Here is an 18,122-nt window from a genome sequence, read left to right on the forward strand (position 1 = left end):
GAACCACGTAACAAAAAAAAAAAAAAAAAAAAAAAAGAAATTGAGTACTCAGGAAAAGATATTTGCTATGTCCATCTCCTAACATTAGTTAAGTACAGTGTGGTAAATAGCTATTTCCTTTTACAGATGTGATTTAGAGAACAGACTGACCTACATAAAATATCCCATTCTAATTAGAACTGTTCTGTCCCAACCACTGGTTTAAAAATTACTCTTAGGGCTGTAGTTGTAGCTAGCTCAGTGGTAGAAAGCTTGCCTTGCATGCAAGAAACCCTGCGTTCAATTCTCAGCACCACCACCACTGAAAGAAAAATAAAATCATGTTGAAAACTCACAATCACCTTAGAATACAATCTACACATTTTGACCCCAATGAAAAAAGGAACCCAGACAGTATACATCTGACAGAACTGCTTCACTCCAACTGTCAGAACCTCAAAATCTATATCCTTATGGCAAACAGCTATCTTTTTATTTGTCATAAAAACCATAGTAGAGAAATTAAAAAGTGTTAAGTGGTAGCTCAGAACCACAGTTTTAAGTGGTGTGGCGGGGTCTAAAGCTTGAGCTTGTGTCTGTTCTATGGCTACAATACTGCCTCTCTTAAGTGTAAAAGATGACCTGATTGTGACAGTCACACATGAGAGCTGCAAAAAAAATTTTGCTTGTGACACTGCTTTCATTAGGAAAAGCATGTTCTTTAGTATCTGACAGAATACCATTCACATAATTCCAAGTGCTAACCTGGTCACAGTAAACTGAATGATGCTCTCCACTGAGGGGACACCCTCTTCACCCATGCTGGTAATCCAGATAACCTGGCTGCATCCACCATAATCTCAGCTCTTTGTCTTGATGTTCTAGTTCTACAATGATCTGTATCACAATCAGATCATACTGAGTTCATCATTGCAGGTGTTTCTTTCTGTGCTATCTCCCCCTTGTCGAGTCTCCCTCTTGTCTCAACCTATATCCCCAACCCCACCTCACCTGGTGACCAGATATGGTACGCAGGGAGAACATGCCTGTGTCTCCCTCATCTGCAATGGAAACTCCAGGCAGATCCATCTTCAGCTCTATGCGTTCCCGCTGCTTCCTCTGCTCTCGAAGCAGCTTCTTCTTCTTCCTAAAGGGATGGGTTGAGGAATTTTAAAAACCTGCCCACCGCTTAAGATCCCTTATCTGTGCCTTTCATCCTTCTCTCCCATCTTCACACACACAGGGACGATGTACTGGGGTTCCCCAGCTTCCCTAACCTCTTTAATTCTGCCACCTCCTGGGCTTTCATCTCTGCCAGAGTCTGGTTCAGCTTCTCTTCCTCTTCCTCCTCCTTAGAGGGCTGTCTTGTGGTCTCAGCAGTGGACTCCGCTTCTTCATCATCTTCCTCTCCCGAACTGAGGCTAACAAAATAGTCCAAGGAGTTTGGTTATTTTCTACATACTTCCTCCCAACACAAAGTTACACCTTCCCTCATTAGTTCCCTTCTCACCTGATATCCAATGCTTTTGCTTGCTCTTTCAGCTTCTTAGCCATGTAGCGCCGAAGTTTTGTTCTCCAGTTCAGTAGGGACCTGCCACAGAAATACTGATCTTACCATCTCCCATCTCCTCCTTTGTTTCCTCTCCTGTTTGAAGTCTGTGTGTGTGTGTGTGTGTGTTTGTTTTGAGACAGGGACACACTATGTAGTTCAGGCTGGCCTTGAACTCAGTATATAACCCACCCTTGCCACAAACTCGCAGCAATCCTCTTGCCTCAGTCTCCCAAGTGCTCGGATTACAGGTGTGCATTATCATACCTAACTAAGTCTATACTTCAAATTTCAGGCCCCACCCCAAACCTCCAGAACAAGAACATCCTTATCCCAGAGATCCAGCGTCATGGTTTTTGTTGAAAGGCTTTTACCTCCTTCAGCACTCCTGGCCCCTTCACCCACCTACTACATACCTAAGTTCCTTGCGCCCCAGAACTTTGATGTCCTGACAGCATGCCCGTATGTCCTCAGTGGTGGCTGGATGTTGTGCCAACTCTTCATCATCTATTGAGATCTAAAGGAAAAGAAAAGCAGTCAAAGGAGATTTTCAGGCTGTTTCTCAGGTTTTATATGCCTTCCTCAAGTCTGGGAACTCACCTCACTGGCCTTGGAGAGAAAGTCGACAGGGTTGGCAGCCCGTAAGAAGTCAGTGACTGAGGTACGATGATAAAGAGTCAGGTCACCCTCAGCATAGCCTTCAGCCTTAGGGAGAGAAAAATAGTTGGGCAGTTCCTTCTGAGGTTTCTGAAGGATCCACCTGGCCCAACTTCCCCAAACTCACCTTTGACTTCTTCTTAGTTACCAACTCAGTAACAGTCTTAGCCTGAACTTCAACCTCCTTGAAGGCAAACTTGGGATCAAAGAATTTACTGTCAACCTTGTCAGGAGCCAAGAATCCTAAAATGATAAGATTTATTTTAAAATATGCTTTGATAATCAGAAGGCTGAGCCAAGAGAAGGAAGTGATGCCCACCCTGGCAGACTACAAAGATCTCTGCAGATTCATGGCGAGAGGCTTGGGGCTTGGTGGCCTGGACACGGTGGAACAGCTGTTGAAAGATCCACAGCAGGGGCTGATAGTCACGGGAACGGAAAACCTTTGTGATGAAGCAGCCACCACGGGACAAAAAATCACAAGCCAAACGCAAAGCCATCAGTGTTAAGTGGGCTGTGGAATAAGGACAGTCAGTGAGAATAGGTATGATTTGAGGGCATTACACTTCCACCTCCACCCTTGTCAGTCCTATACTCCCTGCAAACCTTGTGAGTAAGCATCATGGTCCCAACTAGCCCCAACATTGGGGGCCCCATCGTTAAGCACAACGTCCACTTTCCAAGTCTTTAGCTCCTTTCTCAGGGCCTACAAAGAAGGACAGGGATTATGGCAACAGAAACAAAACAATGGGTAACAGAATCCCAAGTCCAGTCATGTGTCATCTAATCATATCCTGAGTCCCACCAGAAACCAAATATTGTGTTGGGCACTGGGAATGAAACAGGAAACAAAACTAATACATCTTGGGATCAGGGATGTTGTTCGGTGATACCATGTGTACCTAGCAAGCACAAGGTTCTGAATTTGATCCCCTGACTAAGGGGGAAAGAAAATACATCTCCACCTTCCTGGAGCTTAAAGAGCAATAGTCCACTGGAAAGCATTTCACCCCTGACTATAAGGCTGGAGTGTACATTAGGAATGCCATATGTCTCATACAGATATCATGAAGGCACCAGCTCAAAGCATGGTAGAAATTGCACTTGGGAGATTAGGAAGCTGTGGATGCGTGTATATAAAAGGATAGGAGGAGCTGGGCATGGTAGTGCACACCTGTAATCCCAGCACCCAGCAGGCTGAGGCTGGAGGATCGCCATGAGTTCCCGGCCAGCATGGAATACACAGTTCAAGGCCAGCCTGAACTACACAGCAAGACCCTGTCTGAAAAAACAGTATAGGAAGAGAGGAATTCCTATTACCTGCCTACAGCGTTCTGTAGTGATGTCCTCCTGAAGTGTCACCACGTTGGGGAGAGGCTTGATTGGAACCAGGTCCACTCCTGGAAGAAATCAGGTCAGAGTACTCAAGCAGCAAGGAAAGAAATGTAGGACAATGAGTCCTACCTCATTTCCGCTAAATTAAATTAAGTGTAATAAATTCATTAGTACCTCATTTCCCCTAAAATATCCAAGATAGCCACCAGTTACTCACCCACAATAAGACTGGACACGGGCATAAACTTGGCAGCCACCTGCAGCCTATGAAAGGAATAAAGATTAAAACATACGGAACGCCAGGTGTGATGGCACACGCCTGTAATCCCAGCACTCAGCAGGCTGAGGCAGAAGGATCGCTGTGAGTTCAAGACCAGCCTGGGCTACATAGTGAGTTCTAGGTCATTCTCGACTACATAGTGAGACCCTGTCTCAAAAAAAAAGAAAGAAAACAAAAATCCGGAACTATCACCCTTCTTCCTTTGGCAATGTGCTCCCTCGCCCTTGATGTCAGAGAGCCTGGCCAAGTGTAGTGGCCAAGGGCATCGTATGTACACATTCCAAGCCTTTTCTCTGCAATAAAGAAAGGAAGAAAACCCACCCAAGGTTTAGAATAGACTTAAGCTGTGGAGTGTTGAGAAATCTGAGGCTGGAATTATTGCACTGCGTTGAGAGTAGAGGGCCCAAAATCCGAGCGTCCCTGAAGAACACAATCCTAATCTATGCAGGGCCATGAAACCGCCAGCCGGACAACTGCGCCGAGTGTTACACACCATCCCCCTGGCGCAGCACACAAGTCCAGTAAGGCTCTAGCTTTTTGCAGGAACTGAAAGCGGCGATTGAGCTGGATCAGCTTGAAAGCAGAGCGGGAACGATAACCTGGGAGGCACAGGGGTAGAAACAAGATAATGAGGTTCGCGGAACACTTTCAGCAGGACTTCTCCAGCCTCACAACGCACTACCTCTTCTGAGAAAATTGGAGCCCAACATTTGAAAGGCGCAAGCCAACGAGATCGTTCTCTTGTTCGCTCTCAGCGCAAGCCCTGACTCACCAGTCTCCTTTGCCAAATGATAAAATTTGTCCCGCCGGCTCTTGCCAACTTTGCCCTTCTTGCCCATGACAGAATAGGGGGATGTCACTCAATCTGGGAAGAAAGTAGAATTGAGAAAGTTTCTTCTCAAGCTAGATCCCGCTCCCGTTCCTTCCCAACTTCCCACAGAAATCACATTCAGAACCTTCTACCGAGAGGTATTTTCACCACACTCAGAGGAGCGCATGTAGGACAAGCATACTTCCGCTTCCGCTAGCGCGCCTTGCGTCCCTGGCCCCAAATTTTTCTCCATCTTGATAGTGGCCATGTATGTGTTGTCCTCGAGCCTTACAAATTGAAAGATGTGATTAAGGAGGGAGATTACAATACTTAAACGTCAAGTTTCTAGGACGCAGTAATTAGGCGATCTAGTCCCTCATTTCCTTCCAAAACTAATCTCGAGAATCTGCCCCTCCCATCATGGCTCCCGTTATTTATTGTATTCTCGACACATCCCGCCCATTGACCCGGAAGTCGTCTCTGCTTAGTCTCCGGCCGAAGCCCCGGCTTCTGCGCCTGCGCGCTAAGGTGGCTCGGATGCCGGCGACTTCTATTGAGGAGGGAAGATGGCGCTTGACGGGCCAGAGCAGGTACGGTGGCTGCCGCGGCGGCAGCCGGGCAGAGACCCCGGCTGAGTGCGACGCGGCGTGACCTTAGGTGGAGAGCGGGCCGAGAGCAGAGGGTCGGGTGGGTCGGGGGTGTAGGTGGACCACTCCAGACCGGGCCCTGCCTGAGACTGGATTTGCTGTGTCAGCGCCGCCCGCGGTAAGTCGGGGCAAAGCCTTGCAGAAGTGGAATAAGTGCCTCTGGAGCGGGAGGCTGGGTGACTGACTGTCTTTCCTCTGGCTCCGTCTACAGTAGTAACACCTCCGATCTGTATGGCACTTGCCACAGTTCCCGGGGCTCCCGTGTACTTGGTCTCTCGATCTTTTTAAAAAGCCTTAAGGAGGTAGGCGGAGTTTGTATTTTTTTATTTTAATCATGGGAAGATGGAGGCTTCAAAGGAATGGAGGAGTGATGGATTTGAATCCAGATACTAAGCCTCCGAAGTCTGAGCTCTTTACTATGCTGAGCTGCCTGTTTTTTACCCTTACGGTGAAATGCCCTGAATGTGGCTTTACTCCTTGAGGTTTTAGCCTCTTGTCTAAAAAGTACACTGTTTCTTCAGATGGAGCTGGAAGAGGGGAAGGCAGGCAGCGGACTCCGCCAATACTATTTGTCCAAGATTGAAGAACTCCAGGTGAGGACTGACTCTAGATGGAACTAGGAGGGGATGAGGACTGTTTTGTTCTTTGGGGTTTTTTGTTTTTGTTGTTGTTTGAAGCAGGGTCTTGCTATGTAGTCCAAGCCGAACTTGAACTCACAATGTAGCCCAGGCTGGCCTCTGCCTGCACCAGCACCTGGCCTTTTCCTATTTTGTTTCTAGTCTTTAGAAAAGTATCCTTGTAAGATGTAACAAGTAGCAGGTGGTGGCACAGGCCTGTATAATCCCAGCGCTCAGAAGGTTGAGGCAAGAGAATGCTAAAAGTTAGAGTTAGGGGCCAACTTGGGCTACATAGTGAGTTCAAGACCAATCTCTAGTAGTATATGAAACCAACAATGTCGTTACTCTTAAGAACCAGGTGTGGTGGTGCACACCTGTAATCCCAGCACTTGGGAGGCAGGGGCAGAAGGATCACTATGAGTTCAAGGCTAGCCTGAACTGCATGGACAGACCCTGTCTTGGGGAAAGACAAAAAAAAAAGGCTTTTACCCTTAAGCCCCACCCCTTTAAGGGAAATAATACATTTTGTTACTCAGTTTCCACGAGTCGAATTCTAATACAAAAGGTCACTAACCCATGACTGTAACCTTTTGGAAGAAAGAAGTATGAATGCAAAGGTTTTATTAAAAAGAGGAAGGGCTGGTGATTTAGCTCAGTGGTTCTGCCACCTGCCTCCCAAGCCCAAAGTCCTGAGTTCGATCCCCAGTACCAAAAAAATTTTTAAAGAAAGAGGAGACATAGGCCCAGGAGATGAGATTTATTGGGAAGAGGCTGGGGCTGGGAGAAATGACAACTTGGGGAGGGATAACATTGAGGAGTTGAATGACACTGATGTCATGGGGACTGAGTGAAAGAACTGGGCATCTCAGCGTGTTAGCCTAACCAGCTAAGCCAGAGAGATAATATAATGCATGAGGTAAGACAAAAGAAAAATTTCCAAACTCCAGGTACACTTGCAGTTACTATATATTGGGGGTCAAATCCAGGGCCTTGTGCATGCTAGTTCTTTTTCCTTTTTTCCAATAGTGGGTAGTTGAACTCAAGGCCTTATCAATGCTAGGCAAGTACTCTGCCACTGAGCTATATCCTTAGTGCTTTACCTCATTTTAAATTGACAGCTGCTGAGCTAGAACTCAGATTTCCTACCCAAAGATCTTTCCACTACAAGGATTTGGCTTCCCCATGAAGAGTCAGTATGTATTTCCCAGCACTTAAAAAGCTGAACCAGGAGGATCATAGGTTCAGGTCCCACTTGCACAACTTAGCAAGATTCTGTCTCAAAAAAATCAAAAGGGTTAGGGATGTAGTTCAGGGCTAAAGATCTAAATTTAATCCCCAGTACAAGAAGAAAGTTAACTGCATAAGCCAGCTGTAACATTTCCCAAGCAGCCTTTTTGATGGCTACCCCAGGCTCCAAAGGGACTTTTTACAACAGGACAAGGTCATTGGGATCTTACTGGAGAATCTGAACATGGAGAATCTTGTAGCTCAACCTGCCTATGAGAGTCTTGGCCAAGATCCTGCCTCCTGTCTGTTGCCTTTGAGTAACAGAATTTTCTCTTGCTTTCCACAGCTGATTGTGAATGATAAGAGCCAAAACCTTCGGCGGCTGCAGGCACAGAGGAATGAGCTAAATGCAAAAGGTGAGGGGTAAGATGGGAAGCTGCATGTGGGCAGTTCGAGGTATGGCTGTTCCAAATCTCCTAGACTGGCAGCCTCATAGCAGTGTTTCCTCCTAGTCCAAGGTGATGCTTTAGTCATTAAGTTGTTTTCCATACACATCTCTATCTAGAGTTCCATTGTAAGCCCCTTTGGGATGTCAGTTTGTGTGTGTGTGTGTGTGTGTGTGTGTGTGAGAGACTTCCCTTCAAAATTTCAAAATGGTGTTATACTTAGTTCATATTGAATTAAATCCCCAGGAAGGGGACATAGAGGAGCAACAAGGTGACCACTATATCTTTTTCCCATGTAGTTCGCCTGTTGCGGGAAGAGCTACAGCTGCTGCAGGAACAGGGTTCCTATGTGGGTGAAGTAGTCCGGGCAATGGATAAGAAGAAGGTGTTGGTCAAGGTAAAGTCAACATGACCTCACAGACCAGTCTGTCACCCACTGCTTTTTGATGGACAAGTGTTATGTCATGTCATTCTAGAATTCCTGGGTCTTGGTGATTTGGTGGCTGTAAGAAAGGTCACAAGGGTTGGGTGTGGTAGGGCATGCCTGTAATCTCAGCAGTTGTAAGGCTGAGACAGGAGGATTACTGCAAGTTCAAGGCCAGCCTGGGCTACATAGTAAGTTCAAGGCCAGCCTGAACTACATAGTGAGATGGTGTCTCAAACAAAAAGACATGAGCCCTTGTTTCTTCAGGTACATCCTGAGGGCAAGTTTGTTGTAGATGTGGACAAGAACATCGACATCAATGATGTGAGTGTACCAGGTGAGTTGAGGGTGGGGCAAGCTCTTCGTGTACTACTTCCTGAATTTGCCACCTCCATCCAGGTGACACCCAATTGCCGGGTGGCCCTAAGAAATGACAGCTACACTCTGCACAAGATTCTACCCAACAAGGTAGACCCTCTAGTGTCACTCATGATGGTGGAAAAGGTGCCAGACTCGACTTATGAGATGATTGGTGGATTGGACAAGCAAATCAAGGAGATCAAAGAAGTGATTGAGCTGCCCGTGAAGCACCCTGAGCTCTTTGAAGCCCTGGGCATTGCACAGCCCAAGGTGAGAACTAGGCTTCTGTGAGAAGATGAACAGGTTGGCTGTACTTACTCCTGCCCCAGGCTAGAGTGAGTGCTTGGGTTGGGATAGGCTGTACCCTGCTTGGGCTGACCTTTCTGCTGAATAGCAGCAGCTGAGGGAGAGGTGTTTCTAGGACACTAAACTGGTTTAGGTGTAAGCTCTAAAAAGGAACATCTGTTGCCTCTAGCAAGGGACCAAACACAAAGCTAGCATTCAGTAAAATGCTCCCTGAATGAAATGAAGCCCACTTTCTGCCCCGAGTCATGCTGTTTCCCCACAGGGAGTGCTGTTATACGGACCACCAGGCACCGGGAAGACCCTGTTGGCCCGGGCTGTGGCTCATCATACAGACTGTACCTTTATTCGTGTCTCTGGCTCAGAATTGGTACAGAAATTCATTGGGGAAGGTAACTGGCTAGGAACGTGAGACCCAAGTAGAAGGGTGGCAGATGAGAAGCTCATTAGCTTCTAATACCAGTTGGGTCTCTGCACAGGGGCAAGAATGGTGCGGGAGCTGTTTGTCATGGCACGAGAACACGCTCCATCTATCATCTTCATGGACGAAATCGACTCTATTGGCTCCTCTCGGCTCGAGGGAGGCTCTGGAGGAGACAGTGAGGTGCAGCGCACAATGCTGGAGCTGCTCAACCAGCTAGATGGCTTTGAAGCCACCAAGAATATCAAGGTGAAGTGGTGTAGGCCTTGGGACAATCCACTGGAAGGCTTTGGGTGACACGCAGGCCAAGAGCTTAGCTGATTTTATTTCCTTTCTCTGCTCAGGTTATTATGGCCACTAATAGGATTGATATCTTGGATTCTGCACTGCTCCGCCCAGGGCGCATCGACAGAAAAATTGAATTCCCACCCCCTAATGAGGAGGTTTGTGGTGGATAGTATGTGGAATGGCTCTGGCTGTGGGGATAAGGTGTGGGACCAAGGACTTTCCTCTCCCATTCCTAGGCCCGGCTGGACATTTTGAAAATCCACTCCCGGAAAATGAACTTGACCCGGGGGATCAACTTGAGAAAAATTGCTGAGCTAATGCCAGGAGCATCAGGAGCTGAGGTTAAGGTAACTAGAATCTCAAGAAAACACAGGAGTGGCAGGAAGCTCTGGGTTCGAGGTATATCTTGGGGTTGAGGAGGCAACAGTGTCTCAGCTTCCTTTTCCTGCTCAGGGTGTGTGCACAGAGGCTGGCATGTATGCACTAAGGGAACGGCGAGTCCATGTCACCCAGGAAGATTTTGAGATGGCAGTAGCCAAGGTACCTGTCTCCACTCTTCTGCTTTTGCTGATGGTAGCTCTGGAGCAGAGACTAAGGCTTGTTCATAACTTATGCTTACGTGCATGCGCTCTCTTTTTCTCTCTAGGTCATGCAGAAGGATAGTGAGAAAAATATGTCCATCAAAAAGTTATGGAAGTGAAGGGATATCTTTTTTGTGTTTCCTTCAAATAAAGATCTGTGCAACAAGCCTTCCAGGACTCCAGTCTGTTAAGAGTGGCCACACTATTCAATGACCAGGTCTAGGCACCACCAGTACACAAAAGAATTTATATTTGGAAACTTCCAAACCTTCCAGAAGTGGCATTTGCCAAGCCCTAAGTTCACCAAGTTACAAAGGGCACAACAGTCCTCCTAGCCTCCCCCCCATACCCTGCCATCTGCCATGCACACCCCCTGCTCAGGCCAGGATAAAGAATTGGTACACCCCTCCCTCCCTCTCAGAGGTTCCACCTCCCCCTTGGTGGGGAGCCCCTGGCGTCCCAGGAGATGATGGCGGCCAGAGCCGCTTGCATAGATTGAGAAAATACAAGGAAGGAGGCACCAAATAGGGCTCCCTGAAAAATCCCAACTTACCCCTGTACAAAAAAAAGTGGCTCCCACATAGAAAAACCTGCTCCCCACATAGTGCAAATACCCAAAGGAAAGGAAAAAAACCAGCAGCAAGGCTGGGCTTGTAGGAATGGCAAAGAACTTTGGTTTAGAAAGGCTAGGAAGAGTCTAGGCTGGGCCTCCTCCTCTTCCTTGCCCAGCTCCCCAGATCCAGCTCTGACACTGGCCCAGGAGGAGAGCTTGTAAACATGCAAACCCAGCAGCCTTTGGTTCCTAAAAATGCCAAAGCACTGCCTCCAGCAGTCCTACCTGGGCCTGCCTGCAGGGGACAGAGGAGGCATCTTGAGAACCTAATTAAAGCCAATGCAAAAAGTAATAAGGCTTTGGGGACCGAGCAACCAGGAATCCTATCACACTACATTTATGAAACTAAATCTGGCAGTATAGGGTGCCAGGAGATACCCCTCACCCCATCCTACATGTCTGTGGCACAAGCCAGGACCCAAAGGGTGGTCCCCTGCCAGGCTCCAGGACAGAGAAAGATCCCTGAGCAGTTAGGTCAGACGAATTCCCAGCACCTGTTCCAGTTCCTGCCTTCGCTGCTGCACCTGAAAAAGGAAGAAAATGGTTCAGGCTTCTGGTGAACAGCTAAAGGAGGCCAAAGAGGGCAGAGCCTCACCTTGGCAAAGATATGCCTCCCCACTGCTTCCTGAGCCCAGGGCTGGTGGTAGAAAGCAGCTCGTCTCTCCTCCTCAGGATTTCCAGTCACATCAGTGATGATCTGCAAAGAGCCAGAAGGAATGTCATGGCATAATTCTGCCCTTGGAACTGGAAGGCTAATGCTGGGGTAAAGAACACCCAGAGCTGTACACAGGATCCCCTGAAGAAAGAGGACTAACCTTGAGGTCTCGGCGCTGGGAACGGAGCCATTCCTGGATGAAGTCCTGGGGGTCGGTGCTAAAACTGAGCATGAAATCCCTCTGAGTCTTCAGCTGGTTGATGGACTCAATGGTCTCATGGATCTGAGGAAGAGGCACATGTGTCACACAAGCCTTCCCTGGGGGTCTATTTATAGCTATAGACAAAAGGACTGAGCAGAAATCTCACTCCCAGTGTTACACAGTAAAATGACAGATTGGCCCACCCTCATCCCGGGTCCCAGGGGAAGTTGGCCTACTTTGACGTCAAGAGAGGCAATTTCCTGCTGGTTGGTGGTAGAGGCTAGAAAATTGCTCATCTGGGCCTTCAGTGGGTCATCTACCTCCACGTCAATGTCATAACAGGCTGTCTTCTTCTGGTCATTAGGGTCCACACTACATGCAGGAGAGAGGAAAGGAAGCAGAAGCAGCACATGACTACCCATCTGGGGCCCAATTCTATGAGCACGCTCAGCAAGAAACCAGCTTACAACCTTTCTGGCTTTAGGTCAAACTAAGGGCATATCTACTCTTCAAACAGTCTTCCCGTCCCCCTCCTTTCCTTTACCTAATAACATGGTTGATCACAATGGGGTCTGGATGCTGCAACAGTCCAGCCAGTTTCATAGGAATCTCGGAGAAACGGAGTCGTCCACAGCTAAAAATCTGGAAAGAGCACCAGAGGCTTGGGGACGCCTGAGGAATGGGGGAAGTAGAACACTCCAGAGATAGAAGACTGGCCCAGAACTAACCCACTAAAGTTCTACAGCAGCAGATGAGGGACTAAACAAACAGGACATGACCCAGCAGAAGTAGCTAACCTGGCGAAAGTAACGGTTGCAGTTGATGTACTCGCGCTCATGTCCATCCTGCAGCTGGTTGTGTTTGATGTAAAGCCACAGGGCCTGCATGATGGCAGCCCTAGTCTGTGTGTGCACTCCCAGTAGCCTCGCTAGTCGGGGGTCCAGTTTATACTGGGGAGGCTGAGAATAGGGGAATCAGAAGAGTTCTTGAGAAAAAAAAGAACAGTGCAGGAACAGGAAAGGTTTATAGAAGCCTATTCCCCTCCTCCTGACCAGTCCCTGTGGCCCCAGACATGATCCAAGGTATGTCACCTGATGATCCAGCATGAGCAGGAGTGTGCACTTGACATTGAGGTCTCCAGGCCGTTTCACCTGGAAGCCATCTGTCTCCTGAGTGGTAGGCATCCGGTGCCACTGGTAGGGAAGAAGGAAACAGCTTATCACCAAATGAGTAGGCCCCTAGGGGACCAAGGCCATTACTCCACCCAAGGGGCTTAGCTTAGTATCTTCAGGTGGCTTGGTCACCCAAGGCCCTAGGGCCACTCTCACCTCCACCAGGTGATTGTCAGGCCCATACAGTTCCTTGTCCAACTCAATGACAAGGCTCTTGAAGAATGAAGAAAACTTTCTCTTCTGTTTGCTAGGCTGCAAATGGAAAGGGGTGTGAGATAGGGATGCTTCTGAGTTCTCAACCATTAAGCCCAAAAAGGAGCAGTCTTCCACCCTTGAGCTCCAAAGAAGCCTGCACTACAAAGAAGCAGACTCTGGGCAGAGTGAGAGATTGGGGCAGGGAAAAAGCTCTTGGTGCACCCCCATATTCCACAACCCTACGCCCTGCCAGCCAGTGAATAACTTCCTGCCATCTGCAGGAAAGCTGTAGTAACTACACCTTCAACCTGGCCCTGGAGTTTATTTAGCTCCGTGGTAGAGTACTAGCTAGTATGCACAAGGCTCTGGTCAATCCCCAGCACTCCCAATCAATAAATAGCTACGGGTGTGCCCTCTCCCTACCGCACAACTTATCTGGGAGTGCCCATATCTGGCCCGTCTTAACCCACACAGGCCACTTCCCTTCCAGACACCTCCCTCCCCAACTCACATCATCCAGCAGTTTGCCCTCCACGCGGAGTTCCCAGGAAGCCACCTTGTCCCCTGCTGGGGTTCCTCCAGGGGTCCCTGCAGTTCCTGCATTATCACCTTCTGCCTTACTGGGACTGAATGTATTGGAAATGTAGATTCGAAGCTTTCGTTTTTGCTAAAGAAAATCAAGTAGAGGTGACCAACATGCTGAAAATCACTACCCAGTCTTCCCACTTGAACTCATTCAACAATTAATTGAGTGCTATCAGCCAAGCACCTTGTTAGCTACTGGGACCCGGAAGTACATCCCAATCCTGGTTTTCAAAGAACTCAGTTTTAGGGTGGAAAGCAATTTATAAATGACAGTGTCAACACACTGGGACCAGTGGTACAACACAGGTACATACGGGGTGTTGTCAAGCAAATCCAAAGACACGGGCTGGGGTGTGGAACAGAATTTCCCTAGCAAGCATGTGACCCTCGGTTCCAGCCCCAGCACTGTGGGGTCAGAAGGGAACCCTTCAGCTTATATTTTAAATGCAACCTAAGCACTTACAATGGTCCCCAAAATACCCGCATCTTCTGGAAAGTACCACGCAGACTATTCTAGTTTATATGTGCTGCTGAAGTGAGCACTAGATTATTTATTTATTTATTTATTTATTTTTGGTTTTTTGAGACAGGGTCTCACTATGTAGTCGAGACTGAACTGGAACTCAGAACTCACAGCAATCCTCCTGCCTCAGCCTCCCGAGTGCTGGGATTACAGGTGTGCACCACCCCATCCAGCTTAGATTATTATTTTAAAAAGAACAGAGAAATGAGAACGCTTCCTTAAAGATGGGAAAGAAGAACCTTTACCCTGTCTGGTAGCTTCCAAACTTTTGACTGTAATCTATATCATTCACTCACCCCATCTCCTGCACTAGGGATTGGAGTCACAGCCTTTGCAGAGAGTTACATCCCTAGCCTTTTTTTATTTTTTGAGATGAGGGCTTGAGAAGTCACCACGTTGTCCAGACTGGCCTTGAACTTTCAATCCTCCTGCCTCAGCCTCCCCCAGTACTAGGATTACAAGCAACTGTCACATCTAGCTAAGATTTACATTTTCAATCACCACCCAGGGTTCTCATATATCTGAAACAACAATTCCATAAGATAATACCAGCACTTTAATGGTAGGTACTTTACTTCTGTGAAATATTTTCTACTATTTTATATTCATTTAAAACATGCTCACTGGGCATGGTGGTACAAGCCTGTAATCCCAGCACTTGGGAGGCTGAGTCAGGAGGATTGCCATGAGTTCAACAGCAGCCTGAGCTACTTAGCAGGACCCTGTTTAAAAATAAATAAATAAAACATCCTGGCCCAATCACAATCCCCGACTTGAAATTATATTACAAAGCTACTATGATAAAAACAGTTTGCTAGCAAGGAAAAAAACCTTCACTGGAAGAAAGATAGCTTTTTCAATGAATGGTGAGGGCAAAACTAGCTTTCCACATGCCAAAGACTAAAACTAGACCTGTATCTTTATGCACTAAAATAAAATTGAAATGGATCAAAGATCTAAATATTAAAACAGAAACACTAAATCTGCTAGAAGACAGAACAGGTAAAACACTTGAAGACATTAGTGTAGGCAAAGACTTTATGAACACACCCCTGATAGCAAAAGAAATATAACAAAGAATCAACAACTGGGATCTCATCTTATAAAAAGCTTTTGCACAGCAAAAGAAACCAACAGCGTGAAGAGACAACCCACAGAGTGGGAAAAAAATTTGCCAGCTCTTCCTCAGTATAGTCTCAAAACAATCAGATCCCCCAAATTTAAAGACCCAATCCAAACATGGGCATCTGAAACAAATAGATACTTCTCAGATGAAGTAGAAATGGCAAATAAATATATGAAAAAATATTCCACATCCCTGGTCATTTGAGAGATTTGGGGGCTGGAAATTTAGCTCAGTGGCACTGCACCTGCCTCACAAGCACAAGGTCCTGAGTTCAATCCCTGGTACCAGAAAAAAAAAAAAAAAAATTGAGATTCCATCTCACTCCAGAAAGAATGGCTATTATCAAGAAATCAACCAATAACAAAAGCTGGCAGGACTGTGGGGAAAAAGGAATCCTTTTCCATTGTTGGTGGAGTATAGACTGGTGCATCCACTATGGAAATCGGTGTGGATATTTCTCAAAAAACTAAAACTGGAGGTTCCATTTGACCCAGGTATTCTCCCTCTTGGTATCTTCCTGAAAGAATTAAAAGCATCATACCACAGTGACATATACACACCCATGTTTATAGTAGAACACTTTGTAATAGCTACATCTTGGCTGGGTGTGGTGGCGCCCGGCTGTAATCCCAGCACTCGGGAGGCTGAGGCAGGAGGATCACTGTGAGTTCGAGACCAGCTTGGGCCACATAGTGAGTTCCAGGTCAGTCTCAACTACACAGTGAGACCCTGTCTCAAAAAACCAAAAAAAAAAAAAGCTAAATCTTGCAAATAGCCCAAATGCCCATCAACTGATGAATGGATAAAGAAAATGTGTGGGTTTTTTAAATATAATGGAGTACTAGTCTGCCATAATGAAGGACTGTGAGACAGTTCTAGCTAAATGGAAGCACCCTGAGACCATACTTTTAAGTAAAATAAATCAGACACACATTTAAATACCACATTGTGGGCTGGGGATTTAGATCAGTGGCATCTTGCCTGCCTGGCAAGGACAAGGTCCTACGTTTGATTTCTGGTACCAGAAAAAAACAAAAAAAACAAAACTGCATTGTTTTTCTGCTATGAGAACCTAAAAGTAGAAATAAGGACTAAAATATGTAATAGATACTAAGAAATGGGAAGAAAAACGTTCAAGTGGGAAAGAGAACTAAGGAGGGGGGAGGGAGAAAGAAAGGAAGGAATAAAAAAAGTGACGATAGAAGGAAAAAATGGAAACAAGGCTTTTGCATATAGGGAGGGTGGGGGGTGTGCAGGGGGTGGAAAAAAGAGGCAGGATATATCACGCACAGGTACAAATTCCCTATGATGACTGTGATCATTATGTACACCTAAAGTGTACCAAGAGATGTTTTCCTTAAAAACAATGTATAACAGATGTTAGGAAAGAGGAAGAAAATGTACAAATGAGAAGGGGAATAAGGGAAGGGGGAGAAGGAAGGGCCAAGAAAAAATGGGAGAAAATGGAAGCAAAGCTTTTGTAAATAAGGAGGGGAAGAGGGATTGAAGGGAGGGGAGAGGAATGGGAGAAAAAGAAGCAAGATAGATCACGTACAGGTACACGTTCCCTATGGTGATGGTTATGACTACATATATCTAAAATGTACCAGTAGGGCCAGGATGTAGCTCAGTGGCACTGTGCCTGCGTGGCAAGTGCAAGTCCTGAGTTCAATCCCTGGTACTAAGAAAAAATAAAGTAAAATAAAACATACCAATAAAAAGTTTTTAATTAAAAACAATATATACTGGCCCAAACACATGAAACTGAGTTCAGCTCTAATGGGCTGTATCCTACACGTGAAAAATGCTGCTCTGTCCGAGTGCAGAAAACAAAGCCATGGAAAACAAAGCCAGGGAGGGGCAGCAAAGTCTGAGAAGGGCCAGGTGGCCAGAGCTGCACATACCGTCAGAGGCTTTTTGATTGCCTCCTGAATTTCCATCCGCTTGCGAGCAATGGTCTGGTCTAGCTTCCGCTCAAAAGCCAGGAGATCCATGTATGCCTGAGACTCTGGGACAAGTTCCCGAATCTATGGACGAAGGAATTCAGCATCTTGCTTCACACAGGCCTGGCTCACTTCCTTCCCATCCCAGGGGCAGGGGAGATGGCCTTCCACCCTGGCCAGACAAAAATTGAGTCGGCCTCCCTCCCAACACACTCACTCGCTGAGGTAGAACCTTATCTGCCATCTTCCTCCTCTTTAGCCTGCAGAGGACAGAAACCCATTTAGTAATGGTCCGAAGGACACCCCCCCCACACACACCTCTCCAGTCCCCAGTAACCTTGCACAGAGCCAAGTCTACCTCTATCATCAGAGCTCTTAGCTAGAAAGAAACCTGTTTCCTCCAGAGCTAGGCTAGACAGAGTGGGAGAAAGGGATGCCTTACCCTCGGCGCTGAGCAGGCATCGGTGGCTGGGCCTGAGGCACAAGCAGGCGTTTTCGGAATGGATCCATCATGGTGGGTGGCATGCCAGGCCGCAGTGGGACAGCTGTGCCAAATGGGGAGCCAGCAGGGGGTCCCACTTGCAAGCCAGCCATGGGCATCCGGTTCCCTGGTGACATGCCCGGCCGCTGAGGAAAGTGAGCCAGTGGGGGTGTACAGGTCAGTGGCAGGACCCTACGGGGCCCATGGCCCATGCCCTCCATCCCTCTCCCCAGTCCGACCCAAGCTTGAGAAGCACATGGAGAGACCCGCTGGAGATTGGAAACAAAGGGGAGCAGCTTCCTGAACACAAAGTGTAACCCACACCTGCCACACCCCTGGCAACCGCCCTGGCAGTGGTGCCAGCTAATGAGGCTGCCAGGGCCCAGGAGTGGGAGGAGAGCCTGCTGGCTGAGCAAAGAGCCTGTGGAGTTTTTCAGGATCTATCACTGCCTTCCAGTCCTGACATGCTGTTCCGCACTTCTTGAGACCAGCAGCTTTGAGGCAATGTTGAGGTCTTAGATGGTCCCACCAAGCACCCACTCCTCCTTAGCCCATCTCCAGGGAGAAGCACAGTACAAACAAGGCCTGGGGCCACTGTCACAGCCAGCAGAGGGTTGCAGGATATAAGCAGGCAGAGCCCCCCAGTGCCATCCCTTGGTACCAGCCTGGTGGTGTAACTGAGGGAGAAAGGCACTTGCTGGT

General features: G+C 47.4%; 3 protein-coding genes across 9 annotated transcripts in view; 1 reads left to right on the plus strand and 2 right to left on the minus strand.

Moving 5' to 3' along the window:
* The window catches only part of Ftsj3 (FtsJ RNA 2'-O-methyltransferase 3), a 7,796-nt gene extending 2,747 nt beyond the window's left edge, over window positions 1-5,049 (minus strand). The window contains exons 1-13 of one of the 5 annotated variants that reach the window (XM_010616731.3): window positions 4,814-5,049; window positions 4,573-4,665; window positions 4,294-4,399; window positions 3,738-3,784; window positions 3,506-3,585; window positions 2,792-2,891; window positions 2,505-2,699; window positions 2,313-2,428; window positions 2,129-2,233; window positions 1,945-2,045; window positions 1,490-1,570; window positions 1,257-1,400; window positions 991-1,126 (exon numbers count right to left, since the gene is read on the minus strand). In XM_010616731.3, coding sequence (XP_010615033.1) covers window positions 991-1,126; window positions 1,257-1,400; window positions 1,490-1,570; window positions 1,945-2,045; window positions 2,129-2,233; window positions 2,313-2,428; window positions 2,505-2,699; window positions 2,792-2,891; window positions 3,506-3,585; window positions 3,738-3,784; window positions 4,294-4,399; window positions 4,573-4,639 — 1,278 coding nt within the window. In that variant the 5' untranslated portion in view covers window positions 4,640-4,665; window positions 4,814-5,049. Of the gene's footprint in view, window positions 1-990; window positions 1,127-1,256; window positions 1,401-1,489; window positions 1,571-1,944; window positions 2,046-2,128; window positions 2,234-2,312; window positions 2,429-2,504; window positions 2,700-2,791; window positions 2,892-3,505; window positions 3,586-3,737; window positions 3,785-4,121; window positions 4,400-4,572 lie in introns of those variants that run through there. The other 4 variants (XM_010616732.3, XM_010616730.3, XM_033767767.1 and 1 more) reach the window with 4 other exon arrangements.
* A 61-nt stretch (window positions 5,050-5,110) lies between these two features.
* Window positions 5,111-10,108, plus strand: Psmc5 (proteasome 26S subunit, ATPase 5). 3 transcript variants are annotated; one of them, XM_010616740.3, is made up of 13 exons: window positions 5,111-5,201; window positions 5,470-5,560; window positions 5,780-5,851; window positions 7,449-7,518; window positions 7,848-7,945; window positions 8,240-8,296; window positions 8,372-8,602; window positions 8,901-9,027; window positions 9,115-9,305; window positions 9,401-9,499; window positions 9,581-9,691; window positions 9,798-9,884; window positions 9,991-10,108. In XM_010616740.3, the coding sequence occupies exons 1-13, from the start codon at window positions 5,149-5,151 to the stop codon at window positions 10,042-10,044; spliced, it is 1,341 nt and encodes a 446-aa protein (XP_010615042.1). In that variant the 5' UTR covers window positions 5,111-5,148; the 3' UTR covers window positions 10,045-10,108. The 3 variants fall into 3 exon arrangements, with proteins under 3 accessions (XP_010615042.1, XP_010615043.1, XP_010615045.1); XM_010616743.3 differs by lacking the exon at window positions 5,111-5,201 and adding an exon at window positions 5,282-5,376; XM_010616741.3 differs by lacking the exon at window positions 5,470-5,560.
* A 4-nt stretch (window positions 10,109-10,112) lies between these two features.
* On the minus strand, window positions 10,113-17,904 carry Smarcd2 (SWI/SNF related, matrix associated, actin dependent regulator of chromatin, subfamily d, member 2). Its single transcript, XM_010616739.3, has 12 exons — window positions 17,382-17,904; window positions 17,157-17,199; window positions 16,901-17,023; window positions 13,274-13,429; window positions 12,724-12,819; window positions 12,487-12,588; window positions 12,193-12,354; window positions 11,940-12,037; window positions 11,632-11,767; window positions 11,354-11,476; window positions 11,134-11,235; window positions 10,113-11,062 (listed from the first exon to the last, which is right to left on the minus strand). The coding sequence occupies exons 1-12, from the start codon at window positions 17,639-17,641 to the stop codon at window positions 11,009-11,011; spliced, it is 1,455 nt and encodes a 484-aa protein (XP_010615041.1). The 5' UTR covers window positions 17,642-17,904; the 3' UTR covers window positions 10,113-11,008.
* Window positions 17,905-18,122: the final 218 nt, after the last annotated feature.

Source organism: Fukomys damarensis, unplaced genomic scaffold (assembly GCF_012274545.1).
Source record: "Fukomys damarensis isolate Sample0158 unplaced genomic scaffold, DMR_v1.0_HiC HiC_scaffold_23, whole genome shotgun sequence".
Taxonomy (NCBI): Eukaryota; Metazoa; Chordata; class Mammalia; order Rodentia; family Bathyergidae; genus Fukomys; species Fukomys damarensis.